This window comes from Rhizophagus irregularis, chromosome 10 (assembly GCF_026210795.1).
Source record: "Rhizophagus irregularis chromosome 10, complete sequence".
Classification (NCBI taxonomy): domain Eukaryota; kingdom Fungi; phylum Glomeromycota; class Glomeromycetes; order Glomerales; family Glomeraceae; genus Rhizophagus; species Rhizophagus irregularis.
This window is the reverse complement of record NC_089438.1, coordinates 736,567-759,918: the sequence shown is the minus strand read 5'-3', so window position 1 is coordinate 759,918 and position 23,352 is coordinate 736,567. Positions and strand designations below refer to the sequence as shown.

Genomic DNA, 23,352 nt, shown 5'->3' with positions numbered 1-23,352 from the left:
CAACTCATGATTTAGAATAGTCCATTTGTACAGGCAGTTTATTTCATATTTTTCATATTATATTAATCAGATTTGTAGATTGGTAATCATAACTAAACTGTCGACCGTTAGCATCCCAAATATTAATATTGTATCATTAAAATTTAAAAACTAATGTTAAAATACATTATTTAGATAACAAAATGTTGTCGTATGATTTTGACCATTAAGTTCATTCCTTGCAAATGCAGTAATTCCTTTTTGACCGAAAGTTAATCCAAAATTGATACTTCGATTATAAAAATATACATCTAATAATTATTCCAAGAAAAATATTAATTATTAAAATATTCAATTCCATAAATTTAGTAATTAATAATTATAATATACCTGGAAGAATGATTTTTAATACCCCAAGAAGTACCTCACAGTGTTGTACATTGTCATTTTTTGTGTAGTAAATTGCAAAATTTTCACTTTTTTGATTGAATTCAGATTCAAAATTAAAAGAAAAGGTTTGGTCTAATTCTATTGCAGTACCTCGATTGGCCAAAACCAAAATCTATGAATTTCAACATCATTAGATTTTCCATAAAGGGAGTCAACATCAATTCCTAAAGTATATTTAAGTACTCTCGAAGAATCGATATTTTTCATATTATCTTCAACTGAATTATTATTCAAACAATTTGATTTTTTAGATAATCCATAAATTATTGCTCCATGTGCAATTGCTACTATAGGAACTGAAATATTTTTCACCGTATGATTAAATTCTTGTTTAATCCTTTTTTATAAATATATTATTTGAAAGTTGTGAATGTATTAAACAGATAATTCCATCAATTATAGGATCAAACATTGATTTTATGTCATCGTAATTAATATTAATTAGCCATTCATTTTTTTTCATGATTTTCTTGGTCTTTCTATTGACGTGTGACAATAAAAGCGGAGCTTTTTCTTTAATATCCAATATATAATTATATTCTGTATCATCTCTCGTGAAAGGATCTTTTACATGTTGACAGAATTCTTGCATCAGACACTGAGATTGATCATAATTATTTTCCATTAATAGACCTATGGCTCGAGTTCCAAGTTTTTCACGTAAAAACTTAATAAATTCATTGTCTATAAATATACTTCCAAAGAAGTCCCCAATACGCTCAATAATTTCACTATACTGCAATGGATTATTTCCAACTAATTTGCGAGCGGTTAAATCAAAAGTAACACCGCTGAAGTTTTTCAAATTGTTATCTTTTTCTTTTTAAATCAAAATTATTACGAAAGACTTAATTATTTTTTTTCAATTAAATTTGAATTTATATGTAAAATTTCTTGATTTTTTTCTTCAAGATTTTTATATTGTTGTTTAATATTTTAATTTTCTTCTAATAAATTAACAAATTCATTATTTAATTTATTAAATCCGATTACAAAATTTTCCAATAAAATCATGAGATTTATTAAGTAAAATTTAATTTGTATTGTTGCACAAGTTGCACATCATGTAAAATATAAACGACTTCGCTGCGCCATTTTGTGAAATAATTTGTTCAATGTATTGTAACGTGATCATTTTAATTCTACTGGCAGAAAATTATGATATATGTACAAATTACATAAAGTAGATTATTAAAAGACTAAAGATACTTAACATTAAAATATTATTAAAATATTAAAATATGATTTCAATAATAAGAAAGTACATAGTTACAACTTTTCAACTTTTCAATTTTAAAATTTTAATAATGTAATTGCTTAATTATTTAACAAACTTTACTAATCATACTGTAAAAGATGAATTTCTCTCTCTCAGGATAAATTTTATGAAAGCCAAGCTTACATTGACATGGATCATAAATTGTTCAGAACGGATGAACCTAAAAATGTGTTTCAAAAAATTAACTAATAAATTGTATTTTTTATTTAAAACTATATACGGTATATACTAAATAACGGTAAATAATTTCTTATTTACTAGTTTATTAACATTATAAACATTCATATTAAAGCAGTAATATTTGAGTGTATTGCTAAAGATTTCAAACAATAATAATTTTACACTATCTTTTCAAAATTTGTTAGGAATAATTCCATTATCTGGCTTCATTTTAAGATCAAAATATTGATATCCACCATTTTATTGTGTGAATAACATTAATAACATTATGCTTATGATAATTTACAAGCGTGATCTTTCGCCGAGGTAACTGCAAAAAAAATCTGTATCTTCAATATCATAAAATTGAATTAACGAAACAAATCTGCTTTTTGTAAATTTATAAACTCATATTTAACCTGTTATGAAGAAGGTTTCCAAAATTAATCTAAATGTCTGATTATCAGCTGTAACTTCAAAAGTTAATTTGGTAAGAATGCAAATAATAATTTGACCTAAAAATCGGTTATAATTAGCTATTTGGAAAAATTTTAGTAATACTCAACCCGTTTTATACCCGTTTTATATTTTATATTATGAATGAAATATTTATAAACATTATTATCTCTTAGATAATTCCTTAACTAAAACTTAAAACACAAAAAAAAAAAATCTTATATCATAATAGTGTATGGCAAATTCTCACCTTAAATGTTAAATAATTTAATAATAAGTACTGCTGTTTTTATGTTATTTTTATTTTACATCTTTTATTAAAGTTCTTTTAAACTATATTATTAAACAACTACTAGTATATACATTAAGATTATAAAGTAATGGAATTTATCAATCTTATAAATTCAGTAAATTACAATAATTTAAAGTATAATAATATTGAATGGTAACTATTAACATCATTTGGACCAAATGTAGTTACATACATTTGTCCATTTATTAAATTCTTTGCAAATGCAGCCAAAAGAAATTCCAAAGGTAAGTGGCCTATTTAAACCTAAATGAGCATCTGGAAATTCAATTTGTATAGTCTCTACTAATTCCATACCAGGTGTATCACAATATTCTGCATTATATTCAGGAATTCTATATAATTGAATATTAAATAAAGAGGGGCCATGATAATAATCTAAGTTAAATTCTTGACTAACTTATACTTTCGTCCCTCTCTTCACCAAAGGACTAAATTTAAAAATTTTTCCATCTGTAGTTTTACTATAAGAGGAGTCAATACCTTCTTTCCTATTAAAGCACAATTTAATTCCATAAGTAATTTAAGAACAATTGAAAAAATACCACTCTTTATCACTCTCTTTATATTCTAAAATATTCGACTCATAAACTACACGAAATTGGAACCGATGCACCAAACTGAATGGAACGACGAACTTTTTCCATCCCCATCTAGTCTCTATCCCTATCTAATCGACAAAGCATATAATATTTTATTTAATGTTATATCTTTACACATATCAGATTCAGCGTATTGCTCCTTTTTCTTTTACGGAGACATATAGTATAAATAACCCTTATTTAATTTAATTATATTAGATTTTGGAGAAATCTGGATATTTTATTTCAGGACGAAAAATCCATTAATAGGAAATGAAGCATGTCACAAAATTACTTTCATAATTAGTAAGTTTATAAATAATGGCTTCTCGCAACGCAAATTGGAGTCACTTAGAAAAGGTGCCTTTATCTCTTTTAAATTTCTAAAAGCTAAATGATTTATCTTAAATTTTATCGAGCTTAATAGGATATTATTTGTTACACTTCCACCAAATGTCCACTCTTAAGTGATAATAAATATTTAAAATTTTTAATATCTGCAATTCAATAAATAGTTTTTATTCAAATTATTATACGTTTAAAAAAATGAAAACGTTTTTTTTTAATTGAAAAGGTCAATTTTAATACATATAATATATGCGATAACGTAAAAATAATATATATGTGCATGTTATAAAAATCAATTTTTTTAAGATTTTTTCTAACTTTCACCGGGAGTGATGATCACCGGGGACTGAAATTATAATGATCGACAAGCATTAAAAAATATAGTGCCGGTAAAAATTGATAATTCTGGCCAACGGTGATAATCACCCGGTGATTTGAAGCAAAAATCATTTTTAAATCTATAAAGTAATTTATATTCAAAATTTTAATGACAATTACATCAAATTTAAAATATTATAGGATAGATATGATAAGCTAGTTTTTGAGAAAATTAACGCAAAAATAATATAAATTTAAATACAAAATTAAAATTTATTATATAATTTTTTTATTTTTCTATAAATATGATAAATAGAAAGTAATTTTTTATAATTAGCAGCGCATTTTATTAATTAGTCATAGACTAGATACATAATTGTGATAAAATACATAGAGGTATTGTTTACTAAAAATTACCAATAACCTTATAACTAACCGATTTAAAACTAAAATAAATCGAACTAACGTATCTAATCTAATGTACTAGACCCGCTATCGATAAATTTAAATATATCTAGGGTACGAAATCCTCCTCAATGACCAAATCCAATTTTGATTTGCATTGGCGTAATTGTTTATGGGTAATCACGTGACCGTGACTTCAGCCCCACCGATGAGTCTGATGATGCAATCGCTCTCCATTATCATTGGTTCCTCGAGAAAAAAAATTTCAGCCCACCACGACGCCACGTGCTAAGTTTGTTGCTGTACCGCGAGTCAAAAAAATTCCCAAGGAACCAAGTCCGAAGTGCTATTTTCTGAGAAACTTCCGTGAGAAAAGGATAATAAGCTTCGAATTTGTGAAGTTTGTGCTAGATAACCATTTGTTGTTTCACCACCAACCGGTGTTTTGATGGTAGGCAAAGTCTTTTGGATGTCAATACCATCATAAAAAAATTGGTCGATGGATCGACGGGCAATATCAATTTCCAAATGTAAAGTAATTAATTTACTTTAAAGTTTAAACATTCATTTTGTAAGAAAAATGACTTTATTATTACACACTGTATTTTAAAGGAATTTCTCAACACAGATTAGTGCATCAGAAAAAATATGGCTCAAAAAATTGTGTAACTTCTTTTTTGGTTAGAACATTCCTTTTTATTAACTAATTCATGACATTTGAATAAAACCTTTGCCAAGAAAAAATTGTCTAGAAAAGAATAACAATTTTTACAAATAAATTTCTAAAATAACCAAATGGAAACTGAATTCAGTAACTTAAATATCTCAGATAAAGATACTGATACAGTAAACACCAAGAATTGTATATATTGCAATAAACCTTTTATTGAAGAATTATGGTGTAAAAAATGCATTAATTCTTTAGAAAAATTGGCAGAAAATGGTGATAAAGAAGCAATGTTTAATTTAGCTATATGCTATGAAAATGGAAAAGGAACAGAAAAGAATTTAGAAAAAGCCTTTTATTGGTATCAAAAAGTAGCAGAAAATGGTGATATAGAGGTAATATTTAATTTGGCTAAATGTTATTATATTGGAGAAGGAACTGAAAAGAATTTAGAAAAAGCCTTTTATTGGTGTCAAAAAGCAGCAGAAAATGGTGTTAAAGAAGCAATGTTCAATTTAACGGTATTTTATAGAAATGGAGAAGGAACAGAAAAAAAATTAGAAAAAGCCTTTTATTGGTGTCAAAAAGCAGCAGAAAATGGGGTTAAAGAAGCAATGTTCAATTTAACATTATATTATAGAAATGGAGAAGGAACAGAAAAGAATTTTAAAAAAGCCTTTTATTGGTGTCAAAAAGCAGCAGAAAATGGTGTTAATGAAGCAATTCTCGATTTAACAGTATATTATAGAAATGGAAAAGAAACAGAAACGAATTTAAAAAAAGCCTTTTATTGGTACCAAAAAGCAGCAGAAAATGGCAATGGAGGTGCAATGTTCAATTTGGCCGTATGTTATAGAAATGGAGAAGGAACAGAAAAGAATTTAGAAAAAGCCTTTTATTGGTATCAAAAAGCAGCAGAAAACGGCTATAAAAAAGCAATGTTTAATTTAGCCTTATGTTATAACAATGAAGAAGGAATAGAAAAGAATTTAGAAAAAGCCTTTCATTGGTTTCAAAAATCAGCAGAAAATGGGGATGAAAAAGCAATGTATAATTTAGCAAAATTTTATCATGATGGAATAGGAACAGAAAAGAATTTAGAAAAGTCTTTTTATTTGTATCAAAAAGCAGTAGAAAATGGCGATGAAAGAGCAATGTTTAATTTAGGCAGTTATTATTATAATGGAAAAGGAACAGAAAAAAATTTAGATAAAGCCTTTTATTGGTATCAAAAAGCAGCAGAAAATGGTGATAAAAAAGCAATGTCTAATCTAGCCATAGGTTATTTTAGTGGAATAGGAATAGAAAAGAATTTAGAAAAAGCCTTTCATTGGTTTCAAAAATCAGCAGAATATGGTGATGAAAGTGCATTGTTTGCTTTAGCTTTATGCTATAACAATGGGAAAGGAAACGAAAAGAGTTTAGAAAAAGCCTTTTATTGGTATCAAAAAGCAGCAGAAAATGGCCATGAAAAAGCAATGTTTAATTTAGCCACTTGTTATAATAATGGAGAAGGAATAGAAAAGAATTTAGAAAAAGCCTTTTATTGGTATCAAAAAGCAGCAGAAAAGGATCATATAGAAGCAATGCTTAGTTTAACACATAGTTATTTTATTGGAGAAGGAACAGAGAAGAATTTAGAGAAGGCTTTTTATTGGCATCAAAAAGTAATGGAAAGTGACAAAACAGGTCCTAAAAATGAAATTGATTTATGTATTGAATGCAAACATCCATATATTGATTACCATTGGTGTCAACAATGTAATACTAGACGATTTCAACAAGATTTTTCAAAATGGACTAGTAAAAATGAATTTATTGATAAATTTATTCAAGAAGCACAACTAAATGCTAAAAATAGCTATGAAGTTTTAGAGTGGATACCCTATAATAAATTGTCAAATATTAATTATTATGATAAAGGAGGATTTAGTGAAATCCATAAAGCTGTCTGGTCGGATGGACCTATTTTTAGTTGGAGTTTTGACAAACAACAATGGATTAGATATTATTTTCAAACAGGTTATGAAGTCGTTCTTAAAACGCTTAATAATTCATCAAGTTTAAATAACAAATTTCTGGATGAGGTATAGTATTACTATATTTAATAGCAAATTTTATTTCATTTTGCAAAACTTTAATGATTTTATTATTTGTATAGTGGAAATATCATTATAATTGTCAGAAAAAATCATTTTCAAAATTTATTCAATTCTTTGGATTTACCCAAGATCCAAATAATTTAAATTATATAATAGTATTGAGTTATGCAAAAAAAGGTAGTCTGAGAAAATGTTTATCTGATATAATTAAGTTTGAGTGGCAAGTCAAGTTACAATTGTTGAAGAAAATTATATTAGGACTTAAAGTAATCCATGAATCAAATTTAACTCATGGTGATTTTCATGATGGTAATATATTAATGTCAGAGAATTATGATGAGCTATTTGTTATTGATTTAGGATTATGTAAACCTATAAGTGATTCACAAGATAATGATAACGAAATTTATGGGGTTTTGCCTTATATGGCACCTGAAATATTAAGAAATAGTCCCTATACTCCAGCAAGTGATATCTATAGTTTTTCAATGATAATGTGGGAATTTACATCAGGCATTCCTCCATTTAATCATGAAGCACATGATTATGATCTGATCTTGAGTATTTGTGAAGGAGAACGTCCTGAAATTATAAAAAATACTCCAAAATGTTATATAGATTTAATGAAAAAATGTTGGGATTCAATTCCTTCTAATAGACCAACAATAGCGATGCTTGAAAATATTATTTCTGAATGGATTAAATGTATTAATGAGTATTATAAATTAAATGGAGATGGAAACAATAAATACGGAGTACCTAATATTGATATTAAATTAAAAAATGAGATGATGGAATTTGTAGAAGCAAACAAAACTTTAGTACAAGAACAAGCAAATACTTTTATTATACAATCTCATCCACAATCATGTTATACAAGTCGTAAACTTATTGAAATTTTTGTTCAAGAAGAGTCTCAGGGTTTTGATTGTGCAATTAAAGATTAATAATCCTGTTATTTATTTTATAATATTTATATTGTGCGATTTTATCAATTTACAATAGAGTATATACAAATATGATAATTATTAGAAAGCTAGTTACTATTTGTATTATTGCTTTAGAATACTTTATATTGTGTATTTATAACTAGTGTACTTTTGGATATAGCGAGTGAGTTTATTTTTAAAAGTATACTAATAAATTAATAAAAGATTTTTTTATAACAATAGATTGTGTTTAGTGAGATTTATAAAAAAATCTAATGAGATTTTTTTTTAATAATAGTTTGGTATAAAAAAATTTTCTAGGATTTTTTTAATAATAATATATCGGTAATAGACAATTAACTTATTAACTGAAGTTAATAATTGTTTTTAGTAAGATTTTTTTATAATTCACAGTAACACTAATATAGAGCTTGGACTTGCACTCGTATAACTTGAGTTGACTCAAGTTGGACTTGCACTCGTATAACTCAAGTTGACTCGAGTTGTACTCATACTCGAGTCAGAAATTTCTTGACTCGAGTCAACCGGGATCACGTGGTTGATAGTGCCGGCTGAACCCTATTTGTAATTCCTGCCGGCACTATGACTATAACGGTCTGGGTAAAATTATGGATAAGTTTTTTAGCCTGCACTTTAACTTTGACTCAAATTAACTCAAGTTAACTCAAGTCCTGACTCAAGTCCTGGACTTGAGTACTCTTCAGGTCAAAAAAATTCTTGACTTGTTTTACTCGAGTTGACTCATCCTGACTCGAGTCCAAGCCCTACACTAATATTAATAATAAGTAATGATAATAAAAGATTTTTATAACAATAATTACATTTAATAAGGTTAATAAAAAAATTTTCCGAAATTTTTTTAATGGTATAGTACAATAGATAGATATAATAAAATTTTCTGAGATTTATTTTAATAACAATAGTTATGATAAATTTTTGGTGATTATTATTTTTTTTTTAATAACAATAATAGATTGATATCATAGTACAATGGATGGTATCCCTTAAACTGTTTTGCAGCCAAATTTGCCTGCAATTTTGTTTTTTAATTAAAGACACTTTTAAATATCTTAAAATATTTTATTACATAAATCAATGTTTTTGTAATAAATTCTATAGTATTTTCTAAGTAAAAATCGAAAAAAAAGTTCAATTTGATTAATGATTTTTTAAAAGTAAATGATCAACAAATTATAATAAATAGTAGCTAAATTTTTCAAATTGAAATATCTTTTTATCCATTAACCCTAGAAATATAAAATTACCACCATTTGATGCGTCTTAATGAGAAGAATCTGATAGAAATAAAATTATTCTTCTACAAATATTATGTGACAGGATAACTTATAAAATCTAAAAATTTATAAATTAATATAACTTTTTATCTATCAATTTTAGAGTTATGATTTTATTACCATTAAATGCACCTTAATAAGAGGAATCTAACAAATATAATTTCATCTTTCTATGATCACTAGATCTTAAAATATTTTAAAAATTCAAAAATTTTAAAAATTAATTTTAACCCCTACAGTTTAAGGGATAGTACAATGGATTGATTTAATAAAATTTTTTGTGATTTTTTTTAATAATAATAGATTTGTAATAGACAATCAAAAATGTTGCAAAAACATTAAAAACTGAACTGATAATGAATTGGTAAATCAGATCTGTTTTCAATAATTACTGGTCACAGTAATAATTGTCTATTACCAATCTATTGTTATTAAAAAAAAATCACCAAAAATTTTATCATACCTATTGTTATTAAAATAAATCTCAGAAAATTTTATATCTAGCATCTATTGTACTATACCAATTAATTTGTCATAAAAAATTCCAGAAACTGATCTATTGTATTAATAAAAAATCTTAGAAAATTTTTTATATCTATAAGTTATAACATACTGATCTGTTGTTAATAACAAAAAAATTTTTATATTGATCTAATGACTCTATTGTTAAAAAAAAAGTTCAGAAAATATATTTATATCAATCTATTATTAAAAAAAAAATTCAGAAAATTTTTTTATATCTATTCATTGTACTATACCAATCTATTGTTAAAAAAAATCTCAAAATTTTTTTATATACTGTATCTTAATCTATTATATAAAAAATTTATTAAGTTATTTATTAGTATTAGTATTACTGGAAAAAATCTTACTAAAAAACAATTATTAACTTAATAAGTTAATAATTGTTAATTTGTTATTACCAATTTATTGTTATTAAAAAATCACAAAAATCTTATTAAATCAATCTATTGTACTATGATACCAACCTATTGTTAATATTAAAAAAAAAATCACCAAAAATTTTATCATACCTATTGTTATTAAAATAAATCCCAGAAAATTTTATTATATCTATCTATTGTACTATACCATTATATTATTAAAAAAAAAATCTCAGAAATTTTTTTATTAACCTTATTAAATGTAGTTATTGTTATAAAAATCTTTTATTATCATTACTTATTATTAATATTAGTGTTACTGTGGACTATAAAAAAAATCTGTGTTATTAAAAAAAATCCTAGAAAATTTTTTTATACCAAACTATTATTAAAAAAAATCCCTTCTGAACTTCACATAAAATAAATAAATAAATAAATATTATTAAAAAAAATCTCATTAAACTTTTTATAAATCTCACTAAACACAATCTATTGTTATAAAAAAATCTTTTATTAATTTATTAGTATACTTTTAAAAATAAACTCACTCGCTATATCCAAAAGTACACTAGTTAGGTATTCAAGATTCAATGGCCAAAATAATCATGTAGAATTTTAGGTAATCAAAAAGTTATCATTAAGTAAATGTTTATGAATATAATTAAAATACACATATAGACAAAATTTGGTAAAACTTTATGATAAATTTAATATGTAGTAAATTTAAATGAATGTTAAACTGTCTAGTAATTATAGCGGAGTGATAAAGTTAAATAAATGATTGACAAATGATCAACAAAATTGTGATAAAGTAAAAATGAATAATAATCATTTCATTGGTGCTTAATAATTACCTAAGATGAAATGATTAATCAAGTTACTGTGATTTTATAATAATTGATCTACATTCCAGTTTGTTTGTCATATATATGTAATAATGCAATGCTTATACTTGTGATCAACGCTTTGCACATAATGTATTTTGCATAAATATTATTCATACTAATAAAGGCGCCCAATAATAAAAAAAAAAGAAAAGAAATAAATATATTTACTTTATCTTTTCCAGTTGGGGAGAATTTGAAAATTTTGATATAATAATGGACCAATGTATTAAAGGTAGCTGAAATATTTTTTATTTATAAATAATTCATGTTTAATACCTTATATAATTCAACTAATTACATTCTTAATTTAAATAACCACTTAATTTATATAACTATATAGATTGTAAGTAATATATATAATTTACAGTAAATGCTTTTATATTATCTTTATATTTAACTAATTTATAATTAATAATTAATAATACTACAGGGTGTAAGTTATATGATATCTATATTTGTATTATTTATATAATTTAAACTAACTAATTTCTTTATTTAAAAATTATTTCATAGATGGTAAGTTATTTATTTAATTCTATTATTACTTATTGTTATAATATTTACATATATATAATTTAAACTAACTAAATTCTTTATTTAAAAAATTATTAAAAAATATAGATCGTAAGTTATTTAATTAATTCTATAATTACTTATTATTATAATATTTACATATAATTTAAACTATCTAATTTCTTTATTTAGAGGGTAAATTATTTATTTAATTTTATTATTACTTATTGTTATAATATTTACATATAATTTAAACTATCTAATTTCTTTATTTAAAAAATTATTTTGTAATTTATTTTAGTTGGTAAGTTATAAGTTATTTAATTAATTCTATTATTACTTATTGTTATAATATATACATATAATTTAAACTATCTAATTTCTTTATTTAGGGGGTAAGTTATTTATTTAATTCTATAATTACTTATTGTTATAATATTTACATATAATTTAAACTATCTAATTTCTTTATTTAGAGGGTAAGTTATTTATTTAATTCTATTATTACTTTATATTGTTGTAATATTTACATATAATTTAAACTATCTAATTTTTTTATTAAATAATTATTTTGTAATTTATTTTAGTTGGTGAGTTATAAGTTATTTATTTAATTCTATTATTACTTATTGTTATAATATCTACATATAGTTTAAACTATCTAATTTCTTTATTTAAAAAATTATTTTGCAATTTATTTTAGTTTGTAAGTTATAAGTTATTTATTCAATTCTATTATTACTTATTGTTGTAATATTTACATATAATTTAAACTATCTAATTTCTTTATTTAGGGGGTAAGTTATTTATTTAATTTTATAATTACTTATTGTTATAATATTTACATATAATTTAAACTATCTAATTTCTTTATTTATAATTTTGTAATTTATTTTAGTTGGTAAGTTATAAGTTAATTATTTAATTTTATTATTACTTATTGTTATAATATTTACATATTATTTAAACTATCTAATTTCTTTATTTAAAAAATTATTAAATAATATAGGGTGTAAGTTATTTATTTAATTCTATTATTACTTATTGTTATAATATTTACATATAATTTAAACTATCTAATTTCTTTATTTAAAAAATTATTTTGTAGATGGTAAGTTATTTATTTAATTCTATTATTACTTATTATTATAATATTTACATATAATTTAAAAAATTATTAAATAATATAGGGCGTAAGTTATTTATTTAATTCTATTATTACTTATTGTTATAATATTCATATAATTTAAACTATCTAATTTCTTTATTTAAAAAATTATTAAATAATATAGGGCGTAAGTTTATTTATTTAATTCTATTATTACTTATTGTTATAATATTTACATATAATTTAAACTATCTAATTTTTTTATTTATTTAATAGATCGTAAGTTATAAGTTATTTATTTAATTCTATTATTACTTATTGTTATAATATTTACACATAATTTAAACTATCTAATTTCTTTATTTAAAAAATTATTAAATAATATAGGACGTAAGTTATTTATTTAATTCTATTATTACTTATTGTTATAATATTTACATATAGTTTAAAACTATCTAATTTCTTTATTTAAAAAATTATTAAATAATATAGGGTGTAAGTTATTTATTTAAGGTTTTTACTTCAAATCACCGGGGGTGATCAATTTTTACCGGCACTATATTTTTTTAATGCTGGTCGATTGTCATAATTTCAGTCACCAGTGATCATCACCCCGATGATAGTTAGAAAAATTCTTTATTTAATTCTATTATTACTTATTGTTATAATATTTACATATAATTTAAACTATCTAATTTCTTTATTTAGGGCGTAAGTTATTTATTTAATTCTATTATTACTTATTGTTATAATATTTACATATAATTTAAAAAATTATTAAATAATATAGGGCGTAAGTTATTTATTTAATTCTATTATTACTTATTGTCATAATATTTACATATAATTTAAATTATCTAATTTCTTTATTTAAAAAATTATTTCATAGATGGTAAGTTATTTATTTAATTCTATTATTACTTATTGTTATAATATTTACATATAATTTAAACTATCTAATTTCTTTATTTAGGGGGTAAGTTATTTATTTAATTCTATTATTACTTATTGTTATAATATTTACAAATAATTTAAACTATCTAATTTCTTTATTTAGAGGGTAAGTTATTTATTTAATACTATTATTACTTATTGTTATAATATTTACATATAATTTAAACTATCTAATTTCTTTATTTAGGGGGTAGGTTATTTATTTAATTCTATTATTACTTATTGTTATAATATTTACATATAATTTAAACTATCTAATTTTTTTATTTAAAAAATTATTTTGTAATTTATTTTAGTTGGTAAGTTATAAGTTATTTATTTAATTCTATTATTACTTATTGTTATAATATTTACATATAATTTAAACTATCTAATTTCTTTATTTATTTAATAGATCGTAAGTTATAAGTTATTTATTTAATTCTATTATTACTTATTGTTATAATATTTACATATAATTTTATCTAATTTCTTTATTTAAAAAATTATTATAATCTAGCTTGTAAGTATCTCTATTGTTATATATTATATAATATTTATTTGTTAATTGAATTCTTTTATTCAAAAAATTATCTGTTACTTTAGTTGGTAAGTTGTAAATTATAGGTTATTATGTATTTATCCAAAAACTAAGACTTATATTACATTAAATTCCTATTTAAATTTTAGAGTAAGTAATAATTTATTCTAGTGTAAATTATAATACAATCTATAATATAATTTTAATTATTTAAATTTATAGATTTGGGAAAAGTGGAAATACAATTATAGATGATTTTATTCGTAAAAAAAAATTAAGATGGATTCCTTATAATAAATTTAAAAATGTTGAATATCTTAATGAAGGAGGATTTGGTACTATATACAAAGCTATTTGGTTAAAAAATAATGAAAATAAAATAGAAGTAATTCTTAAATGTCACAAGAATTTAAATGAAAATTTAAATGAATTTTTGAAAGAAGTATGATAGATTGATAGTATATTATTTTTTTTTTATTTTATAATTTATATTAATAAATTATTATTAATTTTTGTAGTGGGACTATCATAGGAATTGTTTAAATTCATCACTTGATATTGTAAATTTTTATGGATTTACAGAAGATCCAAATATTTCAAAATATATGGTAGTAATGGATTATGCAAATAATGGTAATTTAAGAGAAAATTTAACAAGAATGGTCAAAAATAATTGGAATAAAAAATTATGTATGTTGTACAGAATTATTTCTGGACTTAGTATAATACATGAAAAAAATCTTATTCATTGTGATTTACATGATGGTAATATTTTAAATCATAATGAGAATATGATTTATATTAGTGATTTAGGATTATGCCAACCTGTAAAATCATTTTTGAAAAAGTATGATATTTATGGTGTTATACCATTTATGGCTCCTGAAGTTTTAAGAGGCAAATCTTATACTCCAGCTAGTGATATATATAGTTTTTCTATGATTATGTGGGAACTTACATCTGGAGTGCCACCATTTAATAATAGAGCACATGACATTCAACTTAGTTTAAGTATTTGTAAAGATGGTGAACGTCCTGAAATTATTGAAAATACTCCACAATGTTATGTAGATTTAATGAAAAGATGTTGGAATGAAGATCCATTAAAAAGACCATCTTCTAAAGAAGTATTGAAAATTATTGAAAAATGGATTTTCTGTCCTGATAATGATGAAGTCAATGATGAATTAAAAAGCAACATTATGGAATTTATAAATGCACCAATTGGGCAGCATAACAATCTTGTTACTAAATCTCATCCTAAAGCATGTTATACAAGTCGCTTACTTGATTTTACTAGTAAAAAATTGAATGAAATTCTTGAAAGCGAAGATTTACAAGCTTATTATTCAAGTCAATCCACTAGTGAAAAAGTAAATGAAATTCTTGAAAATGAGGATTCACAAGCTGAAGATTTGGATGATTGTATAGTTAATTTGAAGTCATTAGGTATGTAATATAGTATATAAAAAAAATTATTCTTGCAAATTATTTATGTGAAATTAATTTTACTTAATATTTAACTTAGATATTAAAACAGATGAAAATTAACTAGTCATTGTTAGTTTTAAAAAAAACTTATAGTATTTTTTAAGTGATATTTGATATTATACATTCAAAAAAAATTGTTCTTATTTTATTCTTTTTAGATTTATTTAAACACTAAGACTAGAGTAGTAAATATTTTACAAGTTTCTTAGTTTGTAATTTAAATAAATCTTTTTTTTATAATTTTTTCAATTATGAGATATAAATTATCAAAATAATAATATAAAACCTTTTCCAGCCAATGATAACTAATGTATAGACCAACAGCCTAACACTAGCCATTTGATCTATTTGATCACATGTTTGTACATAGCTCTGCATAACTCTGGCCAAACCTGCCTGGAAAATGTCCTTCTATCAATTTTGTTTTACAAATAGTTTTATGAAAATAATAGCAAGTTCTTCTTCACAAGCCTCTTCCTTAATCCTCCAAAAAAGCAATTATACTTTACAGAAACTTTTAAAATCAAAACCAAATATTGACCATATTGAAAATATATCATGAAACTTTTAATCAATATTTGGTTGTGAAATTGTAAAAATGTATTATTGAAATCTTATCGAATTTGTAAATAAATTAAATAAATTGTAAAATTGTGTTTTGAATTTGTAAGTAAATAGTAAAATATTATTAAATATTTAGTAAATTGTTTGATTCCTATAGAATAAATAAAAAAATATATATATATAAATATATTATTCATTTATTCTACTAATAATAACTAGCAACATGTCAAAAACCAAAAATCATTATTAAGAATAAAACAATTATAAGCAATGCCGAATATCACAAAATTTAAACCAACTTACATGAAATAGAAGAATATAAGCCAAGAAGTATGCTTATACAGTCGCACCTCCATAAGTGCACCCTCTATAAATGCATTGCCCCCTATATGCACGCCATGGCTTGGTCCCAAGCTAGGGACTTAGAGCTAAGTGCACACCCTCTACGTTCTACATGTGCATGTAATTCTGAATTCTGGGTATATCAGAACACTCTCCATAAATGCATTCACGTGAAAATTATGTAATATTGGCCAATCATTGATAGCTGTTTGTTCTTTAAAATAAATAAATTTGACAATTTACATTTTTTTGAATAAAAAATATTTTTCAATCTTTTTAATTTTATTATATTATTTTACACCACAGATCATTTTTGTATGTGCAATTCTTTCATTAAAATGAAAATATAAAATAAAAGTGAATTTAAATAAATATTCTCTCCAATTACTAATATTGAATTTTCTATTGGCTGTTCTTAAAGTGCACACCCTCCCTAACTGCATGTGCATGGCCGGGCCCCAGGTGCGTGCACTTATGGAGGTGTGACTGTATTCTTTTTTTGTGACGTTTTAGAAAATAAATAGAAAAAATACATACTTCACATGTTAATTATATCTATACTATTAAAAGACTTTTTGTCAGTCTTTCATTTGTAATCTAATTGTATTTCAAAAACATGCATTGATTATGTCTTTTATGTTAAATTTGTTTATTCATACTAGTTCTTATGATAAATCAGAACCAATCGGACAAAACCAATATTTTTTAAAACAGAATATTCAAGAAAAATTGGTTATTTAAAAAATTTTTTTGATTTTTTATTTTTTTCTATTAAAAAAATGTGTTTTAGCCGATAATTTGACTACCACTAATTATTGAGCCAAATGTTGAATATTAAATAAAAATATATTTTTCATTTCACTGACTGTAAGCAAACTGGTAGTTTATTTCTTATTTATTGATAAATTAATTAGCTTATTTATTTATTACTATTTAATTTTTTATCTTTAGATCACTTTCTTTGGTTTAGAATAAAAAGAATTTTTTTTTAAATGAAAACCATTTTTTTTCATAAAATTATTTTTAAAGATAAAAAAATATATATATAAGAAATGCCAAGAGAATATTTATTAAAACAAGTTTTAAATTATTAAATAATTCAAAATAGAAATTTTAATAAACCAAATTCCTTTTCAAATATTAATTCTACTGTATATTAAAACATACTAACTAAAGTTATAATTGAAATTTATTATGCTACTATATTATACAGGAATACCTAAATCCAAAATTATGTAATTCAAGCAATTTTATTTAAAATGTAAATATAAATTAAAATATAGAAATATAGAAATATAGTGTTAAGTACTTCAATATCATTCACTAGTGTCAACAAAGTTACCGCACATCAGAATCCTCTAGTTTTTTTATAAAAACTAGAGCTGTATCACTATGGCTGCCTAGCGGCAGCCTTCAAAATATATTAGTTGTAACATAAACTGAATGTAAATGCATAGTCAAACAAAATGTTTTATTTTTAAAGAACCCCTAATTGCTTTATTATAAATAATTGATAGATTGAATTAAAAAAATATTTCTAAGTTAGGATGAAAAATTTTATCAGTGTCATATTTAGTTATATTAATACGAACAAAAATTAATTTGTTTAAATATATATAATTAGATTGTAACTAATCTGTCTTAATCTGATTCGGTTTTGCTATTAATTATGATTTAATGTTAGTAATAAATTATTAGTAACTGCTAGAAAAATTATTTAGTAATCAAATTATTATGAAATCTTTAATAGTTCGTATATATTTGATCAGTGATGAATAACATATTTGTAATATTTTATTAGTAACAATTAAATTTTACAATAATTTTTTTTTTAAAAAACAATTACTTTTTTTTTTAATATAATAAAAGTAAATAAACATAAATTCTTTTATTTCATTAAAAAAAATAAATATAATGCTTAATTTAATACACATGAAAAATACCAAAATAATAGAAAATCAGTTCGTATTTATCAGGTGATCTATACGTAACATGATCAGCAATTAAAATTTTACGATAACCAATTTTTTTTTAAACCAACTACTTTTCTTTGACACAAGAATAAAATAATGCAACTTCTTTTATTTCATTAAAAAATAAATATAGTACTTATTACATAAAAAATATAAAGAACAACAGCTAGGTTATTTTAGTCATAAATATTATTTAGTTTTTTTTCCTACCTCTTATTAAATTTGAAATTTTTGTCACATTGAAAAAATTTTGATTTTATCAAATTTATCAATTTCATTGAAAAAATCATAATTTATGTAATAAAATTAATTTATTAATTTATATAATAGTTTATGATTAAAATAGTGTAATCTCATTAAATATTACTTTATAAAAAAAGTGTAATTTCATTAGGACTAATTTGTTTATAGTTACGATATGTGACTTTAATTTTTCTAACATGTGAATTCAATAACGTAAATGATGATCATTTAATTTGTAAATTTATTTATTTTTATTATTAAAAAAGTGTAATCCATTAAAAAACCACACTTTTATAATTATAGCCATAAAAAAAGGATAACTAATTTATTCATAGTTATGAGATGAGGCTTAATACTTTTAACTAATACTAACATGTGAATTTGACTGTAGATTATTTTCATTGTGACGTAAATGATGATCATCTTTCGATTTTCAATTTGTAAATTTATTTTTTTTATCATTAGTTAAAAAAATGTGTAATCTATTGGAAAAAAATCACAATTTTTTAATTAATTAATTAACAAACAAATAAAAAATTATAATAAAAAAAAGATAACTTCATTGTAACTAATTTATTTTATTTAAGGTTACTATAAACAGCTTCAATTTTTATAACATGATAAGATTATTTTTTTACTGTGATGTAAATGATGATCAACTTCAATTCACGTCCAAAAAACAATTTTATCAATTGATATATTGAAATTGAAATTGAAATTTAATTGAAACGAAATGAAATGAAATTTAAATTATGTTTTATATATATTTATTAAAAATGGCCCCTGTTTTGTATGGCGTACCGTACAATTCAAAAGCATGTTGTAAAAAATGGGATCCGGTTAAAATCGCGACGGGTCAAAATCTCGAATTCTAATGCTGGTCAAAATATCACGTAATTCTGCATAATTCTGCATAACGCGGGCCAACTGTCGGGATTTGACCCATTCGGGATTTTGACCCGTCGCGATTTTGACCCGTCGCGATTTAGACCCATAACCCTTTTTAAACACGAAAAAAATAACAAAATGTATTATATATTAAATTTAATAAAAAAAAATATTTAGTAATGCAAAAAAATCATTGAGAATTTTTTCTTTATAAGAGAATTTTTTAATAGGGAAGGTTTTTTTTGATAGATAATTTTGTTAGAAAATTTTTTAACGGGGAGATTTTTTTGTTGATAAAGTATTTCATTAAAGAATTATTTTTTAATAGGATGGGCTTTTTTTTTGATAAAGAATTTCTTTTGAGATTTTTTTTAATACTAGGTGAAAATATTTTTTGGTGGAGATAGATTATTTCGTTAGAAATTTTTTAACGGGAGATTTTTTTTTTTTGATATAGAATTTCGGTAAAGAATTTTTTTTATACAAAGAAAATAATTATTGTTTGCTATACTAATAGGAGGAAGTATAGTAATCTTTTGAGAATTTTTTTAATAGGTAAGAATTTTTTTAATAGGGAAAATGTTTTTTGATGGAGGATTTCTATTAGAAATTTTTCTTTAATAGAGGCGTTTCTTTTGACAATTTTGTTGATTGAAAGGTTTTTTATAAGTGAGTCTTTTTTGATGGAGAATTTTGTTTAAAATCCTTTAATATTTATTGGAAAATTTTTATTAATGTAATTGATTTAATTTTATTCTTAATTTATAGTTTCAGATTTTTTTTTTAATTTTTATTTTTATTTTATAATACTATATTTTCTTTTTTTTTACTGTCTTTATATTCAGTAAAAAAATGGTTTATAATTATAAAAACTCACATTGTCTTAATAAAATTTCAAGATGCCCCGATTTGACCATTTATTAGTATTAACTATTTTACAAACTTGTATCCATAAAATTAGTTCTTGTTATCCAAAATCAAATTCATTGATTGTGACTTTAATAAATAACATTATGAAAGGTAAAAATCATGTGCTTATTTACTATTGGCTGATCATAGGCAAGGACAATGGTTAGACGAACTACATAGTAGGGCAATAGGTTTGACGTGATCTACATAGAATATTCCTAAGCTAATAAGTGTTTGGTAGACACCCTATAAACCTGAATTCATTAGTTATAACTTAAAAGGTCTATGGCTTCTTTTATCAAAAGTATTATTTATTAAGAAGATTACTAAGTTATCACGTGACAAGTGTTGTGAAAAATGTAATTATGCGTGTTATGCAATACATTTTCAGCGAAATTTCAAAAATTGGACTAGTGGTAATGATAATATCGATAAATTTATTCAAAATACTCAGTTATCAGCTCATGATAATATAGGAAAAGCATTGGAATGGATACCTTATGATAGATTGTATGATATTAAGTATATTACAAAAGATGAGTTTGGTGAAGTGTATAGAGCAAATTGGATTGATGGAAATATATGTGATTGGAATAATGAAATAAAAATTGTAAAAGAAAAAATATGTTTGTGAATTTGAAGTGTTTAAATACGCCAAAAAGTCTTTACAGCAGAATTCATTGATAAGGTAAAATTATTTGATATAATTTTATAATCCTAAATATTTTAATTTTTACTGATACATTATTATATTTGTAGATTAAAATTAACTACGAATTTTATGGAATAACTCAGGATTCAGAAACAAAAAATTATATGATGGTTTTGAATAATAAATGTGAAATATCCGATAAAATATGTAATACAATACACTTTCAACATAAATTCATAGATTGGACAAGTGGTAATAATGATATTGATAAATTTATTCAAGATACTCAGTTATCAGCACATACATTCTATGAAGTGTATAATGCATTAGAATGGATACCTTATGATAGACTGGTTGGCAAAGTGTATAAAGCAAATTGGATTTGATGGAAAAATAGGATATTGGGTTAATGAAAATCAAAATTGGAAAAGATATAAAAGTGAGGATGTAATCCTGAAAAGTTTAAGTAATTTAAAAAACATTGCAATAGAATTTACAAATGAGGTATAATAAATTTAATACCAGTAAAATTTGATTTTTTTAATTTCTACTAATTTATATACAAAATTTATTTATTCAAATAAAGAAAATATATTTTTTCGATTATATCACGGCACTGACCTTGATCCTAACCTAAATGGTGAAAGAACGATAAAGAAAATTGGAAGAAAAAAAATTAGTAAAAATAATTAAAATAATTGGAGAAAAAAAAATATCATTAAAAATAAAAATCGGAAAAAAACGTATCATTGCAGCATCGATCAGATCACTGATCCAGGTGTGAAAGGACGAAAAAAAATAAAATTAGTAAAAAAGTAACTAGGAAAAAAAATTTTATTAAGAAAAAAAGGAGCCTACATCACTTAAGTCTAAAACAAAAATAAATAATAATATACTTATACAACAATAATAATAAAAAATTGTCGGAGAAAAAAAAATTTTCGGCTTTAAAAAAAAAACCAAACCGAAAAAAGGAAAGCTTGAAAAAAAAAATTAAAATCAATGTACTGCTGCGGCAGATATTTGATCATCCCTGGGAATGACCGAAAATGATAAATTCCGAACAATAATTTCATTAATCGGAATTGGTAATCTAGGCGTCAAAGAATTTTTTTAGTTATATATTACCAAAATTGGTATCTATTAAAAATAATGAGTTTATGTAAAAAGTTGTCTCACAAACTTTTTTTATATCCATGTGTAACCATACATAAGTTTAAGTTTATGTAAAAGAAATTTACAAAACTTACGCAGCTAACTTACGTAAACTTATTGGGTTACACCTAAAAAATTTGTTGTTTACTGTGATTTCATATTTAACGAAAAATTCACATTTATGAGCCTTTTTTTTTTTGATATAATAATAATAGAGTATTTTTACTAATTTTTACCCCATAATTATAATTTAAGTGATAGACATTCCAGAATTATTTGGCTAAAATTATTTTTATTTTGTTTCATCCAATCGTCAAAATTTATGCTGATCATTAACGTAACAAGTATTTTATTTCTATAATCAGAAACTATACATAGAATTTTTAATACACATGCTGCGCAAGAGCTTATTTGCGAGTAAATTTATCCGAATTCTGTATAAATATTGAGAAATTTTTTACGTTTCATTTTTATTACATGGTTAACATTATCTTTGAATTCGATAGTTAAATTTCTAAATATATACAATCCAAAATTAATTTTGTATGGAAATATCAAAAAATGGACTTTAAAGAAAATAAAAGAAATTCATGGAGACATGTTAATACTAATATATATCAGGTAAGACAATTGAATTTGAATAATATAATATTATTGAATTTTTTAATTTTTTAATGTTTTTTTTTTAATCATTTATTTTAAAAGGAGCATGTTACAATTTCTACTATTGGTTCAACTACTGAATCAGCAGGAGAGATAGATGAAAAAATAGTTTATATGGAACATTTAGAAAAAAGAAAACAAGTATATGGAATATGTGGAGAATGTAATGAACCTGGCACAGGACAAAATTGGTGTCAACCTTGTAATGCTAAAAGATTTAAGAATAACTTTAAAAATTGGACTAGTGGAAATAAAGATATTGACGAATTTATACAACAATCACAACTTAATGCTGTGCATCGGAAAA

At 22.9% G+C, this 23,352-nt stretch overlaps 4 protein-coding genes across 4 annotated transcripts; 3 read left to right on the top strand and 1 right to left on the bottom strand.

Annotated features, from left to right (window-relative positions):
* Positions 1–156: 156 nt before the first annotated feature.
* On the bottom strand, positions 157–1,054 carry OCT59_001711 (uncharacterized protein; the record flags this gene model as incomplete). The annotated part of the gene is made up of 4 exons (XM_066144022.1): positions 157–290; positions 370–541; positions 613–766; positions 840–1,054. 4 exons carry the CDS (start codon positions 1,052–1,054, stop codon positions 157–159), a joined length of 675 nt encoding a protein of 224 aa, XP_065995224.1.
* Positions 1,055–5,080: 4,026 nt separating this feature from the next.
* Positions 5,081–7,130, top strand: OCT59_001710 (uncharacterized protein; the record flags this gene model as incomplete). Its single annotated transcript, XM_066144021.1, has 2 exons — positions 5,081–6,713; positions 7,114–7,130. The coding sequence occupies 2 exons, from the start codon at positions 5,081–5,083 to the stop codon at positions 7,128–7,130; spliced, it is 1,650 nt and encodes a 549-aa protein (XP_065995223.1).
* Positions 7,131–7,725: 595 nt separating this feature from the next.
* Positions 7,726–8,001, top strand: OCT59_001709 (uncharacterized protein; the record flags this gene model as incomplete). Its single annotated transcript, XM_025313395.2, has 1 exon — positions 7,726–8,001. The coding sequence occupies one exon, from the start codon at positions 7,726–7,728 to the stop codon at positions 7,999–8,001; it is 276 nt and encodes a 91-aa protein (XP_025187349.2).
* Positions 8,002–14,470: 6,469 nt separating this feature from the next.
* Positions 14,471–15,716, top strand: OCT59_001708 (uncharacterized protein; the record flags this gene model as incomplete). Its single annotated transcript, XM_066144020.1, has 5 exons — positions 14,471–14,500; positions 14,572–14,607; positions 14,684–14,798; positions 15,237–15,614; positions 15,694–15,716. The coding sequence occupies 5 exons, from the start codon at positions 14,471–14,473 to the stop codon at positions 15,714–15,716; spliced, it is 582 nt and encodes a 193-aa protein (XP_065995222.1).
* Positions 15,717–23,352: the final 7,636 nt, after the last annotated feature.